A 25,344-nucleotide genomic window follows, 5' to 3' on the forward strand; every position below is an offset into this window, starting at 1 on the left:
GGCTGACAATTCTGCTCGATGCTTATTGCGGCAATTTCTGCTGTGTTGGCACGAAAACATGTCGCACATGCAGCGTAGGCCACCCCCTGATGGGTCGATGCAGTAGGTATCGGAATGGCATTGATTCGGTAAGTGGGCAAGTTTAGGAAATCGGTTAGGAAATTTCAATGAGATTAGTGAGTCTTTACCTTGACATTACATTCGTCGTTCTGTGTAGGTATACAAAATAGCTCAGTTGTGTACATTGACTGCCTTGATCACGTCCTTTTCGCCAGATATTATTTTCTCTTTCCATTCAACAGCGCCTTCAATGGGTTCATTACGGAAATTGATTTTTTTCTGCGTCCAAAACTCGTTTTCCTCTACTGGAGATAGGTATAGAAAGACATTTGTAATGAACTGAAATAAAGTTAGTACAAGAAACGTTCAGGATTGAACAAAAATACAAGTGTACCGGTGACCAAGTTGAGAAAATCGATATCAAAATTAAATATCCAGTGGTAAATTCTACATAACTGTAACCAATACTCTGTCAAATGAAATAATTAAGTATATAGATAGCTAAGTTCTACAAATAAACAACTCAAAGTTTCAAGTTTTTGAGTTAATGATGCCATTCGACGTAGAAAGATAATATATTCTTTGTAATTCAGCCAAAAAAATAGTCAAAAATTTCAATAGAAACTCTGGGATTATACATTAATTCAATTTATACGGAATGTCTGGGTTGATTCCGTATTGAACTAGAATTGTGGAGGAACAAATTCATACATCTGACCAGCCGCTTGGAAGAACTCGAGAGACACAAGTGGACAGCTATAAAACAACTGCCTAAAATAGAAACAATAATATTTGATACCTATGTGGAATATTTTGCCATAAACATATGACACGTTAAAAAAACTAACTTTTGATATTCTCACAACCTTTGGCTCTACATATATATGCGAACAAACATTCTCATCAATGAACCAAATAAAAAATAAACTTAGAAGTAGAATAACGGATGAAATTTTACAAACATGTATTCAATTGAGAATAAGTAGCCATTTGCCAGATATAGTAAAGCTATCAAAATCGATGCATGGACGCCGTTCTAATTTTTTTTTAAATAAAAATCTTGAACTTTTCCCGCCTTCAAAATCCATCTACCTACATATTATGTATATTACATTATTATATGCGGCTCTCTGGTATCTTTGTTATCCTATTTCCTTGACAATTTGGCTCCTCACACTTGACAAACTGCCGACCCCTGGGCTAGACCCAGGATTATTTTGCTTCGGCTCATTCTGCAAGAGAAAAAGAAATAACAAATAAAATGTAGGAAAAAAATGATTCATATCGAAAAATATACCAGAGTCAACATGACAATGAAATCTTAAACTATTAATAGAAAATATAAATTTTTAATGTTCAGGAATGTCAAACGATTTATTTAATTACTGGAGAGGATATTACTAATAATTATTGTGCATATATTATTATGTGCTTGCTAAACTAATTAAAGTGTAAATATTTTTACTGACAAATCTGAATATTTTATTATGGTAGGTAGGTTGAATCTATGTATTACCTAAACCTTCCTTAAATTTCATTCAATTTATGCATAGTTACTCGGAGCTCGTCTAAATTTACATTTGTTATTATATATTTTTATATTTTGTGTATGTACCTATTATGTTTTAGCGATTTCAATCATTTAGATAATGAATCAAATCTAAGTATTCCACACGGCGGAAATCCTTTTTACCGAGATGCCAGTAGAAAAATGCCTGTCTTTAATAATCTCGAATTCGGCTGGTTCGTCTTCTCCTCCTTCAGATTGATCATCCTCGTCGTCTTCATACCAATTTCGTCGTTCCATTTCCTTGTTCAGTTGTAATTTTCTCTTCCAAAATTCGTGTCCCTCATCGGGTTCGATTCTGCAAATCTGTTCTATACGACTGTTTAGTTCCAAAATATTCAATATATATTCTGATACATCATAATCTTTTCCAACGAAGTGATATTTATCGCAGTGGAGTGCTCTTAATTTTTCGTGTTCCGTACAAATAGTAGAGTTTTTCGCAACATTTTTGCATCGCCTATGATAGGTATACCATTGCAATGCATTGAGTGGTATTCGTTAATTTCGTGATGTTCGTTGTAACCACAGAAAATGAGTTCCCTGGTTGTAACATTTGGTTCCACGAGAACTTGATTTTATCCATTCTGGTTTTACTGTAATTATATACTTAACATTTACATTAGAGTAATTCTGGTGATAAGGTTTAATCTCGTTTACATGATTAGTTTTACATGACATGTTACATTTACTGGTGAATTTATCTCTGTAATTTCATATAAGCGCCCTTAAGGGGGCGCTCTACAGAATTGCCCTTGAGAATTGAAAATATGATTTTTTTACATGTGGTCCGGAATTGTTGCTCTACTGGTAATATTCAAAGGTCGCCGACAATAGTTTGGTCGAACGTAAATAGTGTTATCTTAATTAAATTTAAATCATAAACACTGTCGAAGTGAATAAAGAATGGGGTGACCAAAAAATGATATCTTCTAATATACGTAAATGTTACTAAATTCAATTTGTTAATCAGCTGTTTGGTGGCAAGTAATTGCAACCAATATGATGGATAGCCACGATATAAACTTAATACTATATTAATAACGTTTTAACCTGAAATTGTCCGAGAACTAAACATACGAAGGATGTTGAAATACATATCTACCTACATTTTTATTTCATGTGCTATCCAAAAAAACATTATTAATGAATAGTATTTATTTTGAATGTGTAAGACCTATTACATAATTATTAAAATTAGGTACATATTGTTTAATTCTAATGCATATTTTAAAAAAACGTGGAATATAGTTTATTATAAAAAGAAAGTGACTTTTTATTACTTACCCGATTGGTTTAAATTCAGTCTGACACTTTTACAAACAAGTAACGCAACTTTACTTTTAGTTGGTAGGTACAATAATTATTGTATTTTGTTGGTAAGTAAAGCCAATGCAAGAAATGATTTATACTTATAAAAAATGATTATTAACGTGGTCACCCACAGATTATTTTTTATTCAAAGCTAGCGGATCGCTGAGAACAAGACAAAAGGTGCCGACAGTATCGAATCACCCAGGGCTGTCGAAGACGTCTTACTTGTTTTTTATGATAAATTGTTTTTAATTGTGTGCAATTTGGCGGAAAAATATAATATATACAGTTGCTTACCATTCGGTTATCCAATGAGCTGGGTTTTGTTTACTCTTCTGCCGACATCCTACAGTTTTATTTTTTATCTTGCCCATCTCGCGTAAGGCTATCTGATATTATAAAAGTCACACAGTACAACAGTGTTTAAATCTAATATGTAATTGCACCGGTTTAATTAAAAACTATAACAAAATTAACATTTTAATGATTTACAGATTTTCCTATGTTATATCAACTTAATAGGAATTTTAATGAGACAAGATACATATTACGATATATCCAAAATACACATCATCAGATAATATGTGAAATATTTTGATAAGCAAAAAAATAAGAACAATACAAAAATAACATAACATAATCAGCTAGTCTTTTCATAATTATTTTAGATGAATGTTGTATGCCGTTTGACGTTTGGAAGTATGTAATTATTCCATCTGTACAGTAAGCTATTTTTAATTCTAAATTTGTAACTCTTTAAAACGTACCATTAGATTGATATTATTTTGACAGCCCTGTATTCCTTCGGCCGGCATCAGGTTACGTCGCATACAATATGTTATGTTTGAAGGTAATAATAATTATAATAATAATGATTATTTATTCGACCGAGAATTGTAATTAATAATTATTGCGTTTCTTAAAATAAATCCCCGATGGTTAGAGGTTTTTGAGGTTAGACTGAATTAAAATGACGTCCTTTCAACGCTGCGATTACTCTCTGAATGAACTATGAATGACCTTGTTGCTGTTCAGCTCACTCTTAACAACCAACTACTATTACATTATTTTGCTATTGAAACGGATGCACGCAAAGAATTTTTAATTTCAGATATACACATACCTACATAGATCGTTCGCACTGTGTTGAAAAAAATGCCGAATCCACCGAAACGTAGTTTCAAAAAATATATTAGGTATTCCCATTCCTTCCTTAATTAGTCATTTAAAAAAATGCTATTCGTATTTCTTTCTTAATTTTCCGCCACTTTAGTCACGTGGTACGTCACTGCAGCTATCCGAAATACCCTCAGATCTTGAACCCACGTGATGAAATTTTCCATACCTAATATAATATTCCTAAAAGTATTTTTGAAACCAGTTGTTAATGTGAGATAGGTGCTGTTCAAAAACAATTTTATATCGTGGAGGAAGCATTGGCAGTCTCAAACTGGTGCAACAAATCTAAGATTCTATGGAAATAGTTTGCGGCAAAATAGCTCGTCGGCATTTATAGTGACGTACATTTCGAATACCACTGTTAGTTGTAGGGCTCACATTAAACGGTTATTCTAAGAAGAAAATATTTGACGTAGGAAAATATTAATGTCTGCAATGCAATAATGGTTGCAACTGAAACAACATTGCATTATAGCATCTGTGTTTCAGTTTCATAATAATACAAATATCGAGGTAACAATATCATTGTGTTGATCATTTCGTATTCTAGTTGATAATGATTATAATATTATAGAATGTTTTTGCCTCACCTAAATAACCTCACAATTACATACTGTATATAACAATGCCTATAAATAATATTATGTACCACATTATAATTATTTTATTGATAGATTATTGCACTAATTATAGACAAGTTCATATTTATTGTTTTATTCCAGGATTTAATAGGGGAGTGGAACCATTTCCATTTTTATAATTCCGTCAACTCCAATCTATTTATTATACAATGCAGTAGGTATAATTATTACGATTGCGCCGATTGCGGGAACAGTTTAACATGCTTATTAAATTAGGTGCTTCGCTAGTGCTGATCTACGTGCTATGCTTGTCTACTAAAAACACTACTGCCACCATAGAGGTATTAAATTAAAATAGGGGCAAGAATCGGCTTTCTCATACAGCTGAATGAAGCAGGCCAACAATAGCCGATAACTTACGAAAATAGCGACGTGATAAAAAAAATTCAGTTCATCACAGAGGATTTACTTTGGTCATTATAACGTACCCTAATATAATGTTAACGTTCAAATTTTGCCACAAATTGATTACCAGCCCGCCCCACCATACTTTTTCGCCATACTAGCCGACTTCACCATACTTTCATATACGCTGCCGCCCCTAGACTGCCACATTGCACGCTACGTGCTTAGGTACAAATTCATTTGACATTTGGGAGCACTCAAGTCAACGATATGCCACTCTCAAAACAAACCAGAAAGCTACTTCTCACAGAGAATTTAAGTTTAAAATTTCGAAAGTCTCAAATTTGAACTTGTTGGGTGCATAATGTTAATTCATCCCATGCGTCATTATTCATAACCTCAAAATATACGGTGTTTGACGTTTGTCATACTAAAGAAACATCCGCCAATTCTCAAAATCACTAGGTAACACAATAAAAATAACCAACACGTTGTTGTTCCCCGGGAGACTCACTAGGTGACTAACAATCACATAGCGAGGCACGAAGCGTGCAGTGTGGCCACTGCGATAGTATAGTGTGCGTCCGTTCGCTAGGATATGTCACCTAGCACGTAGCCATCAAGCAAGGCACCTGCCTATGTGGCCTTAGTCAAAGTAATGTACTCCTAGTTTGATTTCAGTAAAATGTAATTTTTGTCCATTCTATGATTATTGAACCAACCAAAGATGTTGCAATAAATCTTCTTCTACACCAGGGGGGGGCAAACTTTTTGGATGGAGGGCCAAATTCAAAAATTCAAAATGAGCGACGGGCCGCAAGTAAAATACCATTTTTAGATATACACTATTTATTATCACGAAAAATAAACATTACAAAAAAATTAATGAGAAGAATGAAACTGTTGTACATTTTTTTTAAATTCAGGTGTTAATTTTGTAGTTGATATTCTCAAAACTGCTTTTAAGTGGGCATCGGAGATATTTGATTGTAAAGAATTTTTATTGAAGTTCATGATCGAAAATGTTTGTTCACATATATAGGTTGATCCAAAAATAACGACATTTTTCTTGCATAATCTTTAAGTCTGTCGAATTTGTCTGAATTAAGGGAATTTGTGAAATTTGGAGATTTCTTCACGACGATGTAATTCTCTTAAATCAGTGTCACACTGCAGATCAATAATCTGAAGTTGTAGCTCTGTCGGTACACTATCAATATCTATTGAAAATAGATCGTGTACTATTGCTAAACTTGTCTCAATTTTTCGGAAGTCACCAAATCTTTGTGAAAAATCGTCATTCAGAGCTTTAATAATTTTACCATTTTCTTCAAATTTATATTCTGGTATATTCAGCAACTTCAAAGTTGGAAAGTGGTCCGCGTTGTTGTTCGATATTTGTCGAAGGAATAAGTTGATTTTTAATTGAAATCCATTCAAACCTTTTACCATATCATAGGCATATATTTTTTTTTCCTTGCAACGCGGAGTTAAAAGTATTTAAATGTGTCACGGTGTTCAACGTAGAAAATAGTGGTTACATAGTGTGAGACGAGACGCAACAGTTTGAATGGATTTCAATTAAAACTCAACGTATTCCTTCGACAAATATCGAATAACAACGCGGACAGAGACCGATAGACACACAGACTTCTACAGCGGGGGAACAAAATATGTTGACCTCTCTGTTCAGCCCGGTGCACTGAGCCTAAAAACAAGGAGATGTTATACCTAATTCTCATGTTAGGTTCATCCACCCTATCTTGCTTTACCAGGTGATAACAAACAAATATCTCAAGGGACTTCAGAGTCAATAGCGAATAATGAAAGGAGTTTTAGCTACCATTAAAACTTTTATTATTCTTGTTGACTCTGAAGTCCAGAGAACACCTACCTGGTTTCCTTGAGACATATCAAATTGAATAATCAAAGACAAAGGACGCTACGATAGAAGCGTCAGTCCTGCCAGCCTGCTAAACAAGATAAGCAACCAGAGAGACAAATAATCGAGAAGAAAAGGGGGTAAAAAGGGGCCAGCACAGAAGAACACAAGGCAAAAAATACGATCAACATCTCAAGGGACTTCAGAGTCAACAAGAATAATAAGAGTTTTAATGGTAGGTAAAACACCTTACATTATTCATATTGAACATCGACAGACTTCAGCACCGTATGCGATATTGACGTCCGTGCTCTATTGTCACGACGATTTACAGACTTTTAAGTCCACAGACTCGGTTCGTTGGATTTCAAACTTGTTTGATATTATTTTACTCGACGAGTTGCTAGAATTCGTTCATCAATAATAATTATGTACACATACCTACTTATCTGCAGAATGGCCAAAAATTGAACTACTAACTACCATAGGACGCCATATTGAAAAACGTCATTCGAATGTCAGATTTTGCCAGTTACGAAGACTTTTTTTCGCGTGGAGCACCCCAGATCTGCGGACTATTTTTAATCCGCAGACCAGGCTCGTTGGATTTCAAACATGTTTGATATTTTAATCTCCGAGTTGCCAGACTTCGTCCGTCGATCACTATGCAAATTCGATTAGACATCAATAATACGCAATCATTCGGATCGAAAATAAATCTGTAGGTATTTGTTTTAAACATTTTTATTGATTAATTTGTTAATTTACACATTAGAAAATGAGAGATTTATCAATAATTTTTTTATTTGTATTTATGAAATTCATAAAAGAAAACGTAAAACTTGTGTTGTATTCATTGCAATATTATTTTATGCAAGCCTACATAAAAATAACACGAAATTATAGGATTACCGGACGACGTTACGATAACCGTAACTTTTGACAGCTCGGCTTTTTTATTCGTTCGTTGATCAGTAGCAGAGCATAAACAAATCGGACGATTTAATGTCCTCGAACCTTTGGCTCGCCAATGAAGCGCTGGCTTGGAATAGATGGAGGAGCTACGGTCGAAAACTATCCAATCAAGATTTGCAACTGGACAGAATCTGACATTCGAATGACGTTTTCACAATGGCGTCCATATAGTTCGTAGTTCCATTTTTCACCGTTCTTTAGATAAGACGTTTGTAGGACTGTAAATAATGCGATTTGAGTCTATCACGCAATCATTCGAACTAAAAAGGCCTGTAATGGTTCTAAACATTTTTATTAATTAATTTGTTAGTTTGCACCAATGACATTAATATGGACGAATCATCTGGAAAAGAAAATGACACCCACTTTATTGTCGGGTCTGCCGAATGACATAATCTGTTCTAACGCCATTACAATAAAGGTGATATTGCTATAAATTCTTGATGCTTTTTGTTGGGTCTGCCGAATGGTTCGGTTCGAACGGGTTCGCTCAAATGAACATTGACATTAGAAACACTGCTCTAACGCCATTACAATAAAGGTCATATTGCTATAAATTCCAGATGCGTGATATCGCATAATGGAAATTGGGTGACGTCTCCCTATACATGCGAATGCGCGAATTTACTTGCTAGCTACTGTATTGAGTGCGTCGTCCATTAATAATGTCATTGGTTTGCACATTAGAAAATGAGAGATTTATTTTATTAATTATTTTTTATTTGAATTTATGAAATTCTTAAAGAAAAGGTAAAATTTGTATTGTTTTACTCCTGTATTATTTTTATTAAAATCTTCGTGTAAATAACACAATATTTTGGGATTATCAGTACCTAGGTACAGTCCGAAATCTTTACGGTGATAGGCGGCGGCTTGGAGAACTACACCCCCCTCCTGGCGCGTTTCAGTACTTCAATACATACTTCGAAATCTAAAACCATAGACAAGATACAACACGAACGACGCCGCCTCTCGATTTCAGTCTATTGATAATTAATTTTAACTTTCTACCTACCTATCGCAGCAGTCTCCTGTCAATGCTCGACCTTTTTTACTTTGTTCGTTGTTGGTTAGTAGCAGAGCATAGACAAATCGGACGACTTAATTGGCAATGGAGCACCTGCATTAAATTTATCTCTAATTATTGTACGGTGCTGCCAGCCGTATTATATTTATAGTATTTTTACTTAGTTTTGTTCTGCGAACTATGTACGATATTTAGGTACGGTATAGGCTGTACTCCCTGAATCCAATGTTTTTGAAAATCGGAAAAAACTTATTTTTATCTTAAAGTTTTTATTTCAAGATTACAAAGTACGCCAAAAGTATTAAAATTTCAGTATTTCTGTACTATGATTGAATTAGTTCAAAGTACTATTGTAATTTTGTAATAGAAGAAAATTTGGCGAGCCGAGAAAAAAAGTTGCTCGAAAGAGTAAAAAAACCCTTGATTGATTTAAAATAGAAATTATTGAATTCGTGGGTAGGCATTTTTGGCCAAAAGATGTACCTAAAACGGAGGCCTCGGAATTTCTAAAATTCTCAGTTTTTTGTGAGAAACAAAAGCCGTAAATACCTACCTACCTTTACATTTTCAACAGCATGCTGCTGATAACAACGCGTACTATATTTTTCTTGGACCACGTACTATAATCATACTATAATTCTGTGGCAAGAAGATGGCAACACTGAATCAGATTCAGAAATTTGTTAATTCTCAATTCCGTTCAGAATTTGTCGAAGTGAAGTCTACAAGGTAGCTGGTGAGCATTTTTTTTTGTTTAAGCTAGTTTATTTTTGTTGTATGTTTATAGGGTGGGTGTATTTATGGTCAGTCACGCTTTAAAATGGTTTATTAGCTGTTTAAAAGTGTGTTAATGTAGTTTTATTCGAATAAATACAATCCGGCATTTTGTTTGCCATCACATTTTTTCGTGAGACCGGTCGGCATCCTCTGTAAGTAAAGCCATGTTTTGTTTGTTTGTAATGTATGTATACACGATCAGTGATAACCATGTTATGTTCATGATCTCCTTCAGTGTTATGTTTTTTTTTGTTGTGTTTATTGAAGTATGTTTTTTACAGTCTTTTGATATATAACGGCTGTTTGAACTACAATCAAGAGAGCATGTCTGACCAGGGAAATGGTAAAAATCGCAAGCGCGCTTCCACTGGGAAAGTATCGGCTTCCAAGAAAGCCAATCGCAAGAAGAAGCCGGTTGCCAGCGATTCCGAAAGCGAAGAATCCGTACATAGCATCCCTGAGCAGGTAGCGCCGATTGAATTTGACGAACCAGATACCAAATTGCCAGAGGTTAGTAAAGTTTTAACGGTTTCTACCGTTTTCCTAGTTTGATATTTCGTGTTTGTGAATACTTGAATTGCTATTGATGATATAATTATTCAATAATGCCTTTGTAGTAATCAACCTTTGATAATTCCAGTATTTTATTGAATGCTACGTCCTAATAATTATTGCCTCTTATTCTGGAACTTAATAATAAAGGCATCATTGTTTTTTTTTTATTGATTCCTAATCCAATACTGTTCTTATGCATAGTAAGTTATCATTCAATGATTCAATTACATCGCAAACTATAAAACATGTTTTTCGACCAGGCCCATGGAAAATATATTTTGTCAAATCTAGATTGCTTTTAAACCACCACATACAGTGGTTTCATAAGTTATGCTTCCCATTTAACAGGAACTCCTGCAATCTATGTACAAAGAACCGGGTGTTTTACTAATTGCTGGGCAAGTTTCGTGGGATTTAACTGGGAAGAAGGAGACAAACAAAGTTGTACGCACACACCCCAACCTCAACGAGTTTCACAGGTTCACAGATAATAAGGTATATTCATGATTTTATTTTTAAATATAATTTATTTATCATTATTGGGCTATTTGCACTCATGAGGACGAGGTCATTAGTTTCAAAGTTGAGTTACCTGCTTAGTCTTAAGGCCTGTTCGGATTAGTCAAGTAATTTAGTAACTAAACATGTATGAACAGACAAATTTAGTAAAATCATTTAGTCGAGTCGATCCATTTATTTCTAATTTTTCGGTCGAGTAGCACCTCCACCACCTCTCTAAATACCAAACAAGCCACGAGATAAGTCTGAACACGTTATCTTTGGTCAAGTTCAATAGTTGTCGTAGAAATGCATTTCGTTGGAGCAAAGATACTACCCATAAATTTGTTTCGGAATATTTAAACCATGAGTGCCTTTGTTGCAAATGTCTTTCTTCCAATTCTGATATAGCCATTACAATTGAAGACATTAATTTATTTATTTTTGCTTTGTTACATTGTGCTCTATTCATTTTGTCGAGTGTGTGTGAGAATTGACCGCAATACATATCAAATAAGGGATCACGCACACTATAGTGCACGCCAACCAAGATCTTGGAAAGTAGCTCCTGGGACACTTTCGGCACAAATTTTTGAGAACGCCTAACGTTCGTTACGGCACGGTATACGCCTGCATAACGGGTGTAGAAACGTGGATGGAAAAGAAAGTTTGCAGATCTTTGTAATTTGGCCGTGCTAATTAGACGTTTTAAACATGTGGAATGCCAATGTGAAACAAAATATTTTGCGTCCTTGTTTTTCTACGGAGGTACTCAGTTTGGAAATCTTCATCGGAGAACTTCGCCTTCATGTAGATAACCAGCGCTATCTTAAGATATAAATAAAAAAGAAATAAAAAAGGTGTGCCATCAATATTTTTTTTCGAGCCACAAAAGGAGCTGAAGATGATGCATACAAAGAGCAATAATTGTTTATATCATTTTAACTCCATGGTAATAACTTTAAAAGGCTGTTTCTTTTACGTGTCCCTACAAACTGAGCCCAATCTCATGGAGTAACAATTATCTACACACCGTCCAGCATCTTTTTTGACGTTCAGTTATAGAGTAGTCTGTGTCGATCTCCATGTGTGTATGGCCTCGTAATAGGAATTTTTGATTTATGATTTTCAGCGTAGGAATGGTTTTCAGAAACCAGTTATATGAAAAAACAATCATGATATTCCTATTTTGGCCAGGGCAATTAATTATCATACCAAATCTTCAGCTCTTCAATATTTGCTAAAACAAGCTTTGCAAGAGTTTTATCAATCTTATTTAATTGCAGTTGCTTCCTGCATGTGATCTTCCAAAAGGTGTCTTTGAATTTCTTTTTCTTCAACAGAAATATTAATATCTTTAAGACTCATCTTAGGGCTATCGCAGGCGTCACAGGTATCATTGCTTGGCAAATGAAACCCGAATTAAATTTTTATTTTATTTAATCGAAAATCCATTTGAATAGGTATATGGGGATAGAGTCACAATTTTGGGTTCATTCATGTGGTTATATTCTTTGAAGAATAAATCAAACATTTTTGTAATACTTATTTATGTATAACAAGCTGTATCACCCGGCGCTGCCCGGGAGTTACGTAGAGTGCAAAGGATTGAATTTAAAAAAGTAAAAAAATATAATATTTTAGATTTTTATTTTTTTTGTACATTTATTGCATTAAATATCTTAAAAAGTAGTACAAATTCAATTTATTATTGTAAAACTGTCCCCGGAGTGCAACGGGTTAAAACTGAAATTCGAGACCCCAACCACTCACTCCGGCTATGTTGCCTCCCCGGGGTGCAACGGGTTAAAAATGAAATTTGGGACCCCGGCCACGCACTCCGGCTTTGATGCCACTACATACAATTATTGTCCGAGAGTGAAGTATTCCGATCTACGCGTAACACGTCATTTGCATCTAACTTTGCCATTTGACCTCCGATCAAGCTGAAATAAACGCCAATATTTTTTAAATGTACACATTCTAGCGACATTTTCAATAAAAAATGGGGGTTGCAGCATTAACTTCCGCGTTTCAAGGCCTTGTACGTGGCGAAATTTTTTCCGCAAAAACCGTAAAACTCCCCGGGGTGCAGTGGGTTAAATCTGAAATTCGAGACCCCAACCACGCACTGCGGCTTGTTGGCCCTTTGTCTACTGTCCAAATTTTGTGGAAATCCGACTCCGCGTGTGGATTTGTACAAAGAAAAATGAAAATTATAGTACAGATAATAATATGTACCTACCTAACGTTTGTTGGACTTCCGTGTTTATGGAATTATTATAATAGTTTATTACATTTTTCTTAGAGCATAAACATCGTAAAAAGGACGTCCGTTGTTTATCCACTAAAGTGAATTGGACTTCAGTGATTTTTTAATTAGCTATATCGGTTAATTTACTACTTATGGACTTCAGTGTTTCATTCATTTGTGTAATGAAATAAAATAAAATTTTCTGCATATTTAACTCAAAAACGATAAAAACTGGACTTCCGTGGTTGATCCTCTAACGTACAGTTATAAAAAGCGGTTATTGTGATATAAAGTGTCTTGTCTGTCCCGTCTTGAACTTGTTAGGTTTGTTACTTATGAATTCATCTTACCATGTATGGTTTGATATATGAACGGTCTATATTTATCTTTTGTTTTATTTCCAGTATCGCCTCATAATAAGTGGGTGTACTTCAGCGCATTCAGTTCTCGTTACGGAAGATGGAAAAGCTATGACTTTCGGTAAGAATTTATTATACATATAAATAAATCAGTTCGTAATTACTTTATTTCTCATTTCTTAGCCTCCAACAATAGTTCTTAGATTTAAGATGTTGTGACTGTCTACTGTTATCAACTATCAACACAATGTTTTCAAAGCGATCAGATAGTAGCATTCAAATATTTGTACATCAATACATTTTATCACTATCTAATAATTATTAGTACAGGTAAAATATTACATTGGTTAATGACATTACTCATTTATCAGAAGCTAAAATGAAAAGATAGGAATATAGGCAACAACAAAAAAGTTACCATACATTTTGTGATAAAATTTATAGCCAAAAGTAATGAGGATTAATCGTAAAATATCTTTCATTGATCATGTCCGTATTGCACCCCCACAACTAAATGTCCCCAAGTTAAACACACATTTTGGGTTTGAGTACAATAATTAAAATAGTTTTTTTTTTATTTGTACTAGCAAATTACGGTTTTATTTATAATCAAAGTATTTACTAAAATATTAAACAGTAAATCACTTGACACAACCAGTTCAGTGCGGCAGATATTCTTGAATGGCTTAGGATTCCTGGCCTTCCCTATGACCATAAGCTTCAGTTTGTGTGTCCCACTTGCATTGGAGCACGGCATAATTGGGATGCGGTCCTTGGGCACTTTCCTCCCTGGTACATACATTACTTTCTTCGCAATGAATGTAAGTTTTATGAAGAAGTTTCCAAAATTAACCCGTCTCATCTGCGTTGTATACTTGTACGCGGTGGACTACTGAATTTGACAATCGAATACCGGCGAATTATAGAGCTTGATTTTGTGCTTTCAACCAATAAAAATATTGGTGGATTAAAGTAGTTGTCGGATAATCGGGCGCGGATTACTGAGAGTGTACTGTACTTATATATTATTAAGGCTATGATTGATTCTTGAGCTGTTTTGTTTCTCGGAACCCTAGAAACATATTCTAAAGTCTCATGGATAACGCATAAGCACATATTGCACATTCAATTTGGAACGCGATCTGTATGGTTAAATTAGTAAATTTGTATTAGTATAAAGCAGTGATGTACCTGGGCAAAGTCATTCACACATAATGCCTACCTCTTTCTATTATTTTATGTCATATGACATATAGAACATATGCAATAAAGATCTTTATAATTATGATATACACATTCACAAAAAACAATTGCCTGTTGGCATCACAGATGAAAAAATTGTCATCCTTTTTGGAATCCACCCCAAAGCAATGTATGACCTGCTTACTTGCATAGGACATCTCTGCTAGTATGGCTAACCCCGGTTGGTAATGTTTATAGCATTTTATGTAGCTACATTACCAGATTTAAAGCCATCATCCACTATACGAAAAGGCAATTTTTAGATGTGGGTAACCCGTTCCTAAGTGTGGCATTTTAGTTACGGGTGTGATAGAACAAATGTATGACGTTACACAACACAATGTTTGCTTATTTGATCATCTGTGCGTTTCATTTGTACCTTCAATTTTCATTCTGTAATATTTAAAAAAAATATATAATAGTGGCTCTCCTTTACCCTAATAGATACTTTTTGTCATTTTCACTTATTTATACCTCAGTTGAGGCACGGTCTAAAAAGATGGTGGCTAGGCGATGAGCGGATTGCAGGTCGCGGGTGCAAATGACGCATGTCAAACGAAATATAATTTGTCATATAAATCCAACATGTGTCCATTTAATGTTCTGTTTATTGTTCTATCAGTAACAATAATAATATATTCATTGACATGTTTTCTTTTTAAAGTAAATGGGTAACGTTTTTAGTCATCTTTACATGATTTAAGAATTAATATGTCCGTCGCCAAGACAAAACAAATTGACGTGTTTCCAGTTCGACGTTCTCTCTCCGAATGGCAGCGAGTCCAAAATTTCGTCGCGCCTATAGTTGAAAATTATTTGCCGTTTCACTGATGTATCACCTTAAAAATATGTGTTTCTAACACGGAAATTAAAAATTAGCTTTAATGTTTTATTTTGCTTTTAGAGACTTTTATAATCGAGATAATACTATAGTAACAGATTGAGTTAAATACCTTTGAAACAAATACTACTTACGTGATTGAAGATGAAATTGATTGGGTGGATACGAATAGATTTTAATTGATACAAATTGAAGTTCTATTATAACAATTATGAAGTAAATTAAAACCTAATTATCATTTAAAGGCCGAAGCAACTGCGGCCAGTTGGGGCTCGGAGATGTGATCACAAAGGATATCCCCGAAGAAGTCCCAGCCCTGAAAGACATCAACATTATACACGCAGCCACAGGACGCAACCATACCCTATTCCTGACAGGTAATATCCACATGTCCTACCTAAACTTAACTATCATATGTGCATTTTTCTAATCTATAGATTCAGATTCACAAAAAAATAATAAATTATAAAGACTTTTCAAAACAAATTCTATATGATAGTTCTAATGCTTTGCTATATGATAATTCTTTGGTTCTGGGACAACACTTCTTTCACGCCACATTTTGATAAAATTGAGATTTTAATTCCAAAACAGTTAAGTTGAGTTGCTTTTTCATGTGTTATGGGTTTTTTCACATTTCTGCAAACGGAAAATATAACTTTGGTTGAAAACATCATTAGTTTTGATTAAAATCAATGGTTTTGCCAAATATCAAGAATTTAATCATACTTTACCGCGCAAAATTCCTGTCAGTGAATATACTGCTTTACTCATTGAAACAAAACATTAATATCACATTGCTATATTGGATATACTTTCCCAAAAACTCAAAATTATTGATGTGTCACCAAAGTAATTTCCCAATGTTTACTAAATTGTTTCAGATTCTGGTATTGTATATGCCTGCGGTGATAATAGAAATGGGCAGTGCGGTGTTGGTAGTGTCCAGCAATCACAATTGCTCGTTCCCACCAGAATAAATTACAGGTGAAAATTATTATTATATTATTTGCTGCCTCTATTGAATACTTATATAACGTAATATTCATAAATTTGATACCATTTCAGGGGTCCGCCTATTGTAAAAGTGACCTGCGGTGCCGATTTCTCCATAATACTGGACTGTAAGGGCAGTGCACATTCTTTTGGCCTACCGGAGCATGGCCAATTAGGTATGACTTTATGATTAACTATTCGTTTTGTATGAACTAGTTGATATAAAACTGATTCCGCAAATTTTGTTGTTTTAATTGTTCCAGAATACTTGAAAGAATCTTGAATATTTTAATTTGCAGAAATATTATATCCTCTGATATGGATAATTAATTGTTTTTTTTCAGGGCACAACACTGACGGCAAATACTTTGTTACTTCGACAAAGCTCTCGTTCCACTTTGAGGCGACACCAAAGCGTATTCTTCTGTTCATTGAAAAGGCAAAGGATGGTCATGTGGTACCAATCGATGACGTTGAAATCGTTGATATCGCTTGTGGCACAAACCACACTGTAAGAATCATTTTTTTACCCATCGTATAGCATTTCCCACAAAATGTTTTCATTGCTAGTATGCATAAGCTTATGGCATTGTAAGATAAGTTTTCTGTATAACGACAATGCAAAATGATTTTACGGTTCACTCAGGCAAATAGTTTATGTTATGATTAATCATTGTTGTTTTGTAGGTTGCGATTGATTCTAAAAAGCGAGCTTACAGTTGGGGATTTGGCGGATTTGGGCGCTTAGGACATGCTGAACAAAAGGATGAAATGGTTCCTCGCTTGATTAAATACTTTGACTCTCAGAGCCGTGGTGTTCGCTCCGCTTATTGCGGCGCTACATACAGTCTTGTCATCAATGACCTAGGTAAGAATTTTCTTTTATTAATCGTTAGTAGCAAATATTACTTACGAAGACCATTAATTTAGTGATTTATAACATATCGTTGGACACAAGCAACGTAAAAGAGATTGGCGATATGGTATGTATTGAATATTTAACATTTGGTAAATTTGACTTTTGGTGCACATCGACACCTATGTCTTAGTACTTTTCAGTAGCACGATTGTAATAAATTTTAATGACAATGTTAATTTTTAATGCTGAAATCGTAATTTTTTAGTTGATTGATATATATTGATTGAATTTTTGCTTTTTTGTTGTCATAAATTTGTTGTATTATCTTTAAAATTATTTAATAAAAGGCAATCAAATTAACCAAAAACGCAGTTACAGCCTTTTATGTAGGTTTCGATATGACATCTAGTGAAAGTCTATTTGCAATTATTCTTCCACAGGCAGATATAAGTACCTACATTCCGCTTCAATACAAAATTTGTCATTACCATATAAATGTGTCATATACTAAAGATTTTCTATAAACATTTCACAAAAAAAGTTTGCATGAGTTATGTGTCATGAGTCATAGAATCATGAATCAAAAGCCTTTCAATTTTTCATGTTCATTACCAACATTAATTAATTCTACATCAAAATAATTTGATTGTCATAATATATATGTACATACAATAATTTTGAATGTGTATATTACAGGTGCCCTCTTCCTCTTTGGACAAACCAAACGGACGGGAGACGCAAACATGTACCCAAAACCAGTGCAAGATTTGGCAGGTATGTAATCTTATTCATAAATTAATTAACACAGTTTGAAATTTAGTGTAAAGTAGAGACCTACAATTTCCTTGTATTATGACACTGACTGTGTTCTGAATGGTATGTGACTGAAATAGCTTATTTAATCATTAGTCGCCCTCGACGAATATTGTTCTTCAAAATCTTTCGTGTAGATGTAGAGGCACACGTGGAATTGACTTTTATCAGTTGAAAATAGTGACTTAAGTCTTATTAGGCAGTAGAAACATCTTTGGATAGAATTTTCTCCCATAAAATTACAGTATGGAAATGATTTTCTACATAATGTCCATGATCCAGCACATGTAAATACAAATCATGGACAAGTACTGTAATAAGGGCCTACAGTGGTGGTACACAACCTATTTGAAAGAAGGGCCGATTTATCCATTATCTAATTATTCACGCAGTGGGTAAAAGTGTTGAAAAATAATGATAAATATAATACTAGATGCGACATACATTTTAAATTTAATAGTTACATTTTAGCTACTCCAATCATTCTCCACTTTGCATTACATCCATGTATTTGCACGATAGAACTTAGTATATTGGAAATTACAATTTTGTCGTATTCAATGAAAATTTGGTGATTAAATACTTGTTATTTTGGGCCACATGCGACCCACGAGCCGCGGTTTGTGCACTACTGGTATACAGTAACCTGTAGTTGTAACAACTATTTAATATGATATATATATCTTTTTCTCTCAGTTGATCAAGTTGTTTTGTTTTTAGGCTGGACTATACAGAGTGTTGGCGCGGGTAATACCTCCATCATCATTGCTGCTGACGAGAGTCTTATTGCTTGGGGGGCGTCTCCAACTTATGGTGAATTGGTAAGTTGCCCTCGATATTAAAGCGAAAATAAACAATTACAGTAATACATAGTACAAATTCTAGTCTCTTTTCCTTGCGCTTATTAGAAAATATATAACATGCGTAGATTTCATATTTGGGACATGCATCGCATTTGCACCATCGATTACTAACTGTTCAATTAAAAATTTGCCTAGTTCCTATTTTACATTCCGACTTGTTAATTAACTGTGTTAATTGTTATGAGTAGTAGCTGCGAATGGTTGCTATTTTTACAATCATTAAATTAATATCCTACTGTCTTAAAATACTTAACATTGTCCATTCTGTTGTGTGAGCGACTTCAACATTTTTTATAGCTTGCATATATTATTTCGACTGCGTACTGTTATTGATTGTACATATTATCTTCTAATTATATTGGGTTTGCGTTGCGCATTATCAAAGCATTTACTATTATTGTTTTTAACACATTCGCGGACATGACATCTATAAATGTCGTATTTTGTGAGATGATTTGACGTCCATTGACATCCTGTTTCGTGGAACGGAATACGACATGATTTTTATAGAAGTCATATTTTGGATTAAAACAATGTTCCCTGCTACTTGTTTCACGATGCGGACATATTTCCATTAGATAGTGTCGTATCTTAAGGGGACGTTCTACAGAATGGCCTTGAGAATTGAAAATATGATTTTTTTACATGTGGTCCATAATATCTGGTCTACTAGTTAATATAAAAAGGTCGCGTCAAAGTTGTTTGTGTCAATAAACTTGCTCGACGACTCGATCGACTCATATTTCATATTAATTTCATCAGGGCTGTCGAAGACATACATCATAAATATTTATAATTTAAAAAATTTATTTGTAATATATATTATTTAAGTTTTGTGCATCTAATGCCGGGTCCACACTGGCAACAAGTTGCTGGCAACCTCGTTAGATTTTACAATAATTATGATAATTATCGTAAAATTTCTTAAGCACAATTATGGTAAGTATCGTAAAATTTAATGAGGTTGCCAGCAACTTGTTGCCAGTGTGGAAATGGCTTAATATCCACTGTGGTTCACGTAGTGGCATGGATCTGGGGTTAACTAATTCAGGAAGTCAACACCGATGATAGAATTTTTTCCAGTTTTGGTTGCATTATATTCCAAAACTCTTCTGTAAAAGTCGTTTCCGATTTTATAAATGGAAATTTCTCGGTGTACATGGTACACAAACCTACGAATAAAAAAAGACAAGAAGGAACATACTGATTCATCGCAGTAAAATCTGGCAATCAAATTCGCCATTTTGAAAAGCGACAATTATGCGTAAACAAATATCACGTGGTCTGCACGTGTGCGGCAAACTTCGAATGTGTTTGTAATTTTGTGTATTTTATGTTTGTGTATTTTATGTTTGTGTATCACGCATTGTCGGCCATTGTCTTTTTTTATTCATAGAAACAAACAGTATTTTTTATTAGTTATATGAAGTTGGCCTTGAATCTGTAATAAAATAATACACAATTAAAAGATTTTGAAATAGAAAAAAACACATTTCCAAGCTTTCAGCCATGCTCACTCATGAATGTCATTCGTCATTTAGATAAGTATATACACATTTTGATGTTATCTTGCAAAGTAAACAGTTATCTGATCTTTACACTATATATGTACATGCGAATGTAATGTTTTCAAATAATTGATATGGATTATATACCATCGTATTATTTTCTCGAAATCATAAACATACTATAATAGTATTTGAGTATCAACCTATGTTCAATTTGAATTATAATAATAATATACCCGTATCATTATTATAACCAATCAATAGTATGTTTGCTACGAAATCCACCCAAGTTATCAGTATGTACTTGCACAGGTTTGATTAAAAACTATGATGAAATTAACATTTTAAAAATATTAATTCTTATATTATTTTGACAGCCCTGTTTTCTGATCGGCGTACATCGTGCAGGTGTTTATGAAATAATAATGATCAGCGGCCGACAATATCAATAATTATAATGTTTCTTGAAATAAAATCTCCGATTAGTGATTTTTGCGAAAAGATCGATTTAAATTAACGTGCTTACGACGCCGAGATCCTTTTTATACTAAATTATATTTGAATATCGAGCTCTTCAGCCCCCCCTTAAGACTTCACTCATTTCTATATATCTAAATCGAAAATTTAAAAAAATTAAAAATTTTATGTGTCATCACTGACATGTGTCCGCGAATGTGTTGAACAAATGGCCTTCAACATCTGCATTAAATCTATTAATCGGTGTTCATGTTTTTAATATTGTAATTTATTATCGTGTGTATTTAGGCAATGTGAAAAGAATTCAGTTGAAAATATTGTATGTATTTGTTCTATGTACATTTAGGGCCTTGGCGACCTGACAAAATCTTCCACCAAACCCATCGAGGTGGCGCGTATGGCTGGAACGAAAGTGTCTCAAGTCTGCATGGGATTTTCTCATTCTTTGGTGCTATGCAACGACACTTCGGAGCCTGTCAAAGAAAAATTGGCAAAATTCCCAGTATTTGAGATGTAAGATGTTAAAATATCAAATAATGAGGGACCGTTTATTGACAAACTTTAATCTACCTCCATTATTTTTAGTATTACTGGCATTTATATACTTAACTGTTAGTTTTGTTAATTATTTTTAAAAGTATTGGTAATTGTCATATACAAAACTAATGTCTTGTCAAAAATGTCATTTCTACTATAGTAGAAATTAGTGTAATTATTTTGAAAATTATTAATTCAGACATCGATACAGTATAAGAGATTTCTTATATGAATTCAACCTTACCTCTAAACACATCCTTTGGTTTAGGATTTTTTTTCTGGTTTGCAATCTTGTTGGCTTTGTTGCAATTGAAACATAAAATTTTCTGACATGCATATTAAGCGAATACTTAATGAAACATTAAATTTAATTGTTCCAATTTAATATATTCGAATGCAATAAATTTTTTGAATTGCTATTCACGTTATCAGTGGATCGATGGCCCTACAAAAAATTCACCATGACTGAGCGTAAGAGTTGTAAGTCTATTGTGACTTTATGACGATTTAGTGTCATAATATCTTTAAATAATGTATGAAAATTTTTAACATTACTACTTAATTTAAAACCTGTTATAATTTTCCAGAAATAACTATATTTTTTATTACCTGTATACATACCAAACAATTTTTAGTGTTTTTCCGCCTTGTAGATTATTTATTTGCCAATAATACACAAAATAGTATCATCACACATTTATGATATATTTATTAAAACTTTATTCATATATTATATTCATTCATATATATATATTCATATTTTGCATTATTATATCACCGATACTGACATAGGTTGTATGTCAAATGTGTGGAAGAAAATTTATAAAATATTTGCATAAAATTGCAATAGTGTTCTTTTTTCTTGGGCGTTCCCTCACGGCTTGATATTGTGTTATCTTTTGAGCGACCAAGACTTTCCACCCCTTTCGATCCTCTGCTTCTCTCATGCCAGAGTGAAGCCAGTCAGCTCCTTCACTTGGTCGCTCCAGTGCGCCATTGCTCTGCTTCGTTATCCCTGGAGGCTACCCAAAACCAACAGTTTCTCCGATCTGTGTCAAACAATATGTCTAATAAACTGCAGAATGCGTCTTCAGACATATTGTCAAGAGTATATCTTAATATTAAGGAAGTATGTATTTCTTTAAATTACTTTCTAATTATTAAAATAACTTAATATCCAACCAAAAGTTAATGTAGGACTAACTTGTTTAAAATTATTTTTAGCCTATACATATTCATTCACTCCACTCGCTGACATGATTGACTGATATGTCGTAGATAGGTATGTACATGTATTTGTGCTATTTTTGTCTTCTAATAACAATATTTATTCGAATTTGACATACAACCTATTTCACTATTAATGACAATATAGACTCTCCTAACCCATAAGGACGTAAGTGGCAATTGGTTACTTGACAGAGCAATTTAAAAGAAATAGTTTTATTGATTTTGTGATATTTTTCACTATTTATCCAGGAATGAAATAGTTGTAATTCCGTCTCGATATAACTCTTGTTGATGTACCTACTCGTTTTTACCAAAATGTTTCTTACACTCTTTTGGTTTAATAAGCTTGATATCATTTCTCTGAATATTGTGAAAGTTTATTATTAATTAATTTATAATTATCATGTTTCCTTTCCCCCTTCCTTATATTTTAATTATAAAACTTCTGTGTTAAGAATATTTTAAATAGAAAAATCTTAATATTGTTGGCACATTCCAGGTATTTCTAATGTAATGTTAGTATTCCCTTTGAGAATGAAATATTTTGAATACAATGTTTGGTCCCTCATTTTTTTTTTACCTTTAAAGATTACTTTTAATATGTTTGCACCTCAATTTGCACAATACAAATGCGAAATGTTTTTTTTCTTTATTCATTTAATTTGGGATACCTCTATTTTACTTAGTTCATGTATTGACATTTTGTTTTTTATTATTTCCTATTGATTATTTAACATAAGGATTAAGTTAAAGGAAATTGTTTCTGATTGAGATACGATTAGTGTACTAATCTCTTCATTTAAACATTTTGAATGATGAAGATTGTTCACAGAATACTATGTTAGTGAGATTGTTCCGGTCCAAATCTGGGTATACGTGAATCATTTGGTACATTGAAACTGTTGACTGTCTCATGTTCTTTGTGGCAAATATTGTCACAGTAGATTTGTAAGATAACCCATGGGTTTCATTATTGTACTTTTGTAAGGATTTCCAAATCTAGACAGGTATGTATCAACATAAATCTGTTGTTGCATACCTATAAGTATTTTTAGAAATAAATAATTAAATGGTATTTGTTAAATGTTTAATGTATAAGATTTATCACCTCCTGTGTTGAATGACAAATCTTTACGATTTGAACATTGGGATTATATCTTTGTGATCTCACATAAACTGAATAAAAAAAGTATCTGCTTCTATCTTATGAAGTCAAGTTATCATCAACAATAGATGTCAAACATGATCTTCGTAAATTTTTATGGACACATAAAAACAGCAATATGGTTCAATTCACCTATTAAATATTATAATACAGTGATACACTAATACATTGGCATTAGATGTCCGTGGTTCACTTTTTGTTAACAGTTAATTTAATTGTTATTTAACATAATTATATTAAAATATATTCTGTAAATTATGAAAAATGTATCACTGACATGTTGTCACAATAGAGATTATGGTCAAAGATAATGTTGCTTATGATAATTTGGCTCCATAATGGGTTATATGAGAATTAAAGGAGTCTGTCAAACTTGTCACGTCTTAAGATGGTGCTGTAAGTCGTAGATAACATTATTGTAGAACTGTTTCTTCCGAGTTGGAATAGGAAGAAGTTATGCGTATTGTTGTGGCAGTGGTTACAAATTTTTCACCAACATGAGTTGTTGACCGCTGGTTTAGTGTATACCGAATTTTGTTTGACAGACTGTGCTCTGTTTCTGAAATCTATGGGGTCATTATTATAATTTTTCACATGTTGATTTACAAAATTTGAAAATAAATAATTTTATAAAATAAATTATTCTGTCTTATTCTTTGTTCTATTTTATCCATGCCCTACATTTTTTTTTTATTGTCTTTTCAACCTGTTACAGCTTATATAACTAATTGCTTGAGATTGCAGGATGTGTACTTCTGGAAGTTAATGTCTTTGCCGTGCATTATACAGTTCGTTGAACCATACCTCAGCAGTAATAAATACTATAGAAAGGGTATTGCCTAACGTCTAACCATATGAATCCACTTTCTTTGCGTATGACAGTACATAGATTGTAGATTAACCTGGTGAGGTACCTTAATTTTATTATTATTAACTTACCTATGAAACGTTATACCTGTAGCGATGGGTGGAGGTAGGCAGTTAAGATTCAAGATGAATTGTGCACACTAAATATTGTCAGTCATACACATTTGTTTTCATTGAACTAAAAATACAGTTTGCAGAAGGTGCTGGTTAGTTTTTAAAATTCAATTAAACCCTGCCCAAACTAAACCACAATAGTTTAGCTATGTTATGGGCGATACAACAAACATAGATAATGTGCGTAAATAGATTCGAAAGAGCCTAACAAAATTATTCCCACTAAAATAGCGCATTATTGTCCGGGCTTTTGAAATAAAATAAAAAAGCCCTCCAAATTCAAATTTATTTTCATATTCAGAAATGGGAAACAAAAAAAATAAAAGGCGATTATATTATAAATAATTAATATACTTGATAATAATAAATAATTACATACATTTATTTATATATATATAT

The 25,344-nt window shown here is 33.3% G+C and overlaps 1 protein-coding gene across 1 annotated transcript; it reads left to right on the top strand.

Moving 5' to 3' along the window:
* The first annotated feature begins 9,628 nt into the window (after positions 1-9,628).
* On the top strand, positions 9,629-22,018 carry LOC147079798 (protein RCC2 homolog). The gene is made up of 12 exons (XM_085944264.1): positions 9,629-9,726; positions 10,049-10,277; positions 10,671-10,817; positions 13,479-13,554; positions 15,762-15,893; positions 16,401-16,503; positions 16,585-16,688; positions 16,857-17,023; positions 17,200-17,380; positions 18,068-18,145; positions 18,905-19,005; positions 21,379-22,018. Exons 2-12 carry the CDS (start codon positions 10,092-10,094, stop codon positions 21,547-21,549), a joined length of 1,446 nt encoding a protein of 481 aa, XP_085800390.1. The 5' UTR covers positions 9,629-9,726; positions 10,049-10,091; the 3' UTR covers positions 21,550-22,018.
* The last annotated feature ends 3,326 nt before the right edge of the window (positions 22,019-25,344 follow it).

The sequence above is a fragment of the Rhyacophila brunnea genome, unplaced genomic scaffold (genome assembly GCF_057557595.1).
Source record: "Rhyacophila brunnea isolate RB1 unplaced genomic scaffold, BYU_Rbru_1.0 scaffold_1, whole genome shotgun sequence".
Lineage (NCBI taxonomy): Eukaryota > Metazoa > Arthropoda > Insecta > Trichoptera > Rhyacophilidae > Rhyacophila > Rhyacophila brunnea.

Coding starts and splice junctions, on each gene's coding strand:
- LOC147079798 (XM_085944264.1), top strand. CDS start 10,092: ATGTCTGACCAGGGAAATGGTAAAAATCGCAAGCGCGCTTCCACTGGG. Junction 16,504..16,584: donor CCCACCAGAATAAATTACAG/GTGAAAATTATT, acceptor ATACCATTTCAG/GGGTCCGCCTATTGTAAAAG. Junction 16,689..16,856: donor ACCGGAGCATGGCCAATTAG/GTATGACTTTAT, acceptor GTTTTTTTTCAG/GGCACAACACTGACGGCAAA.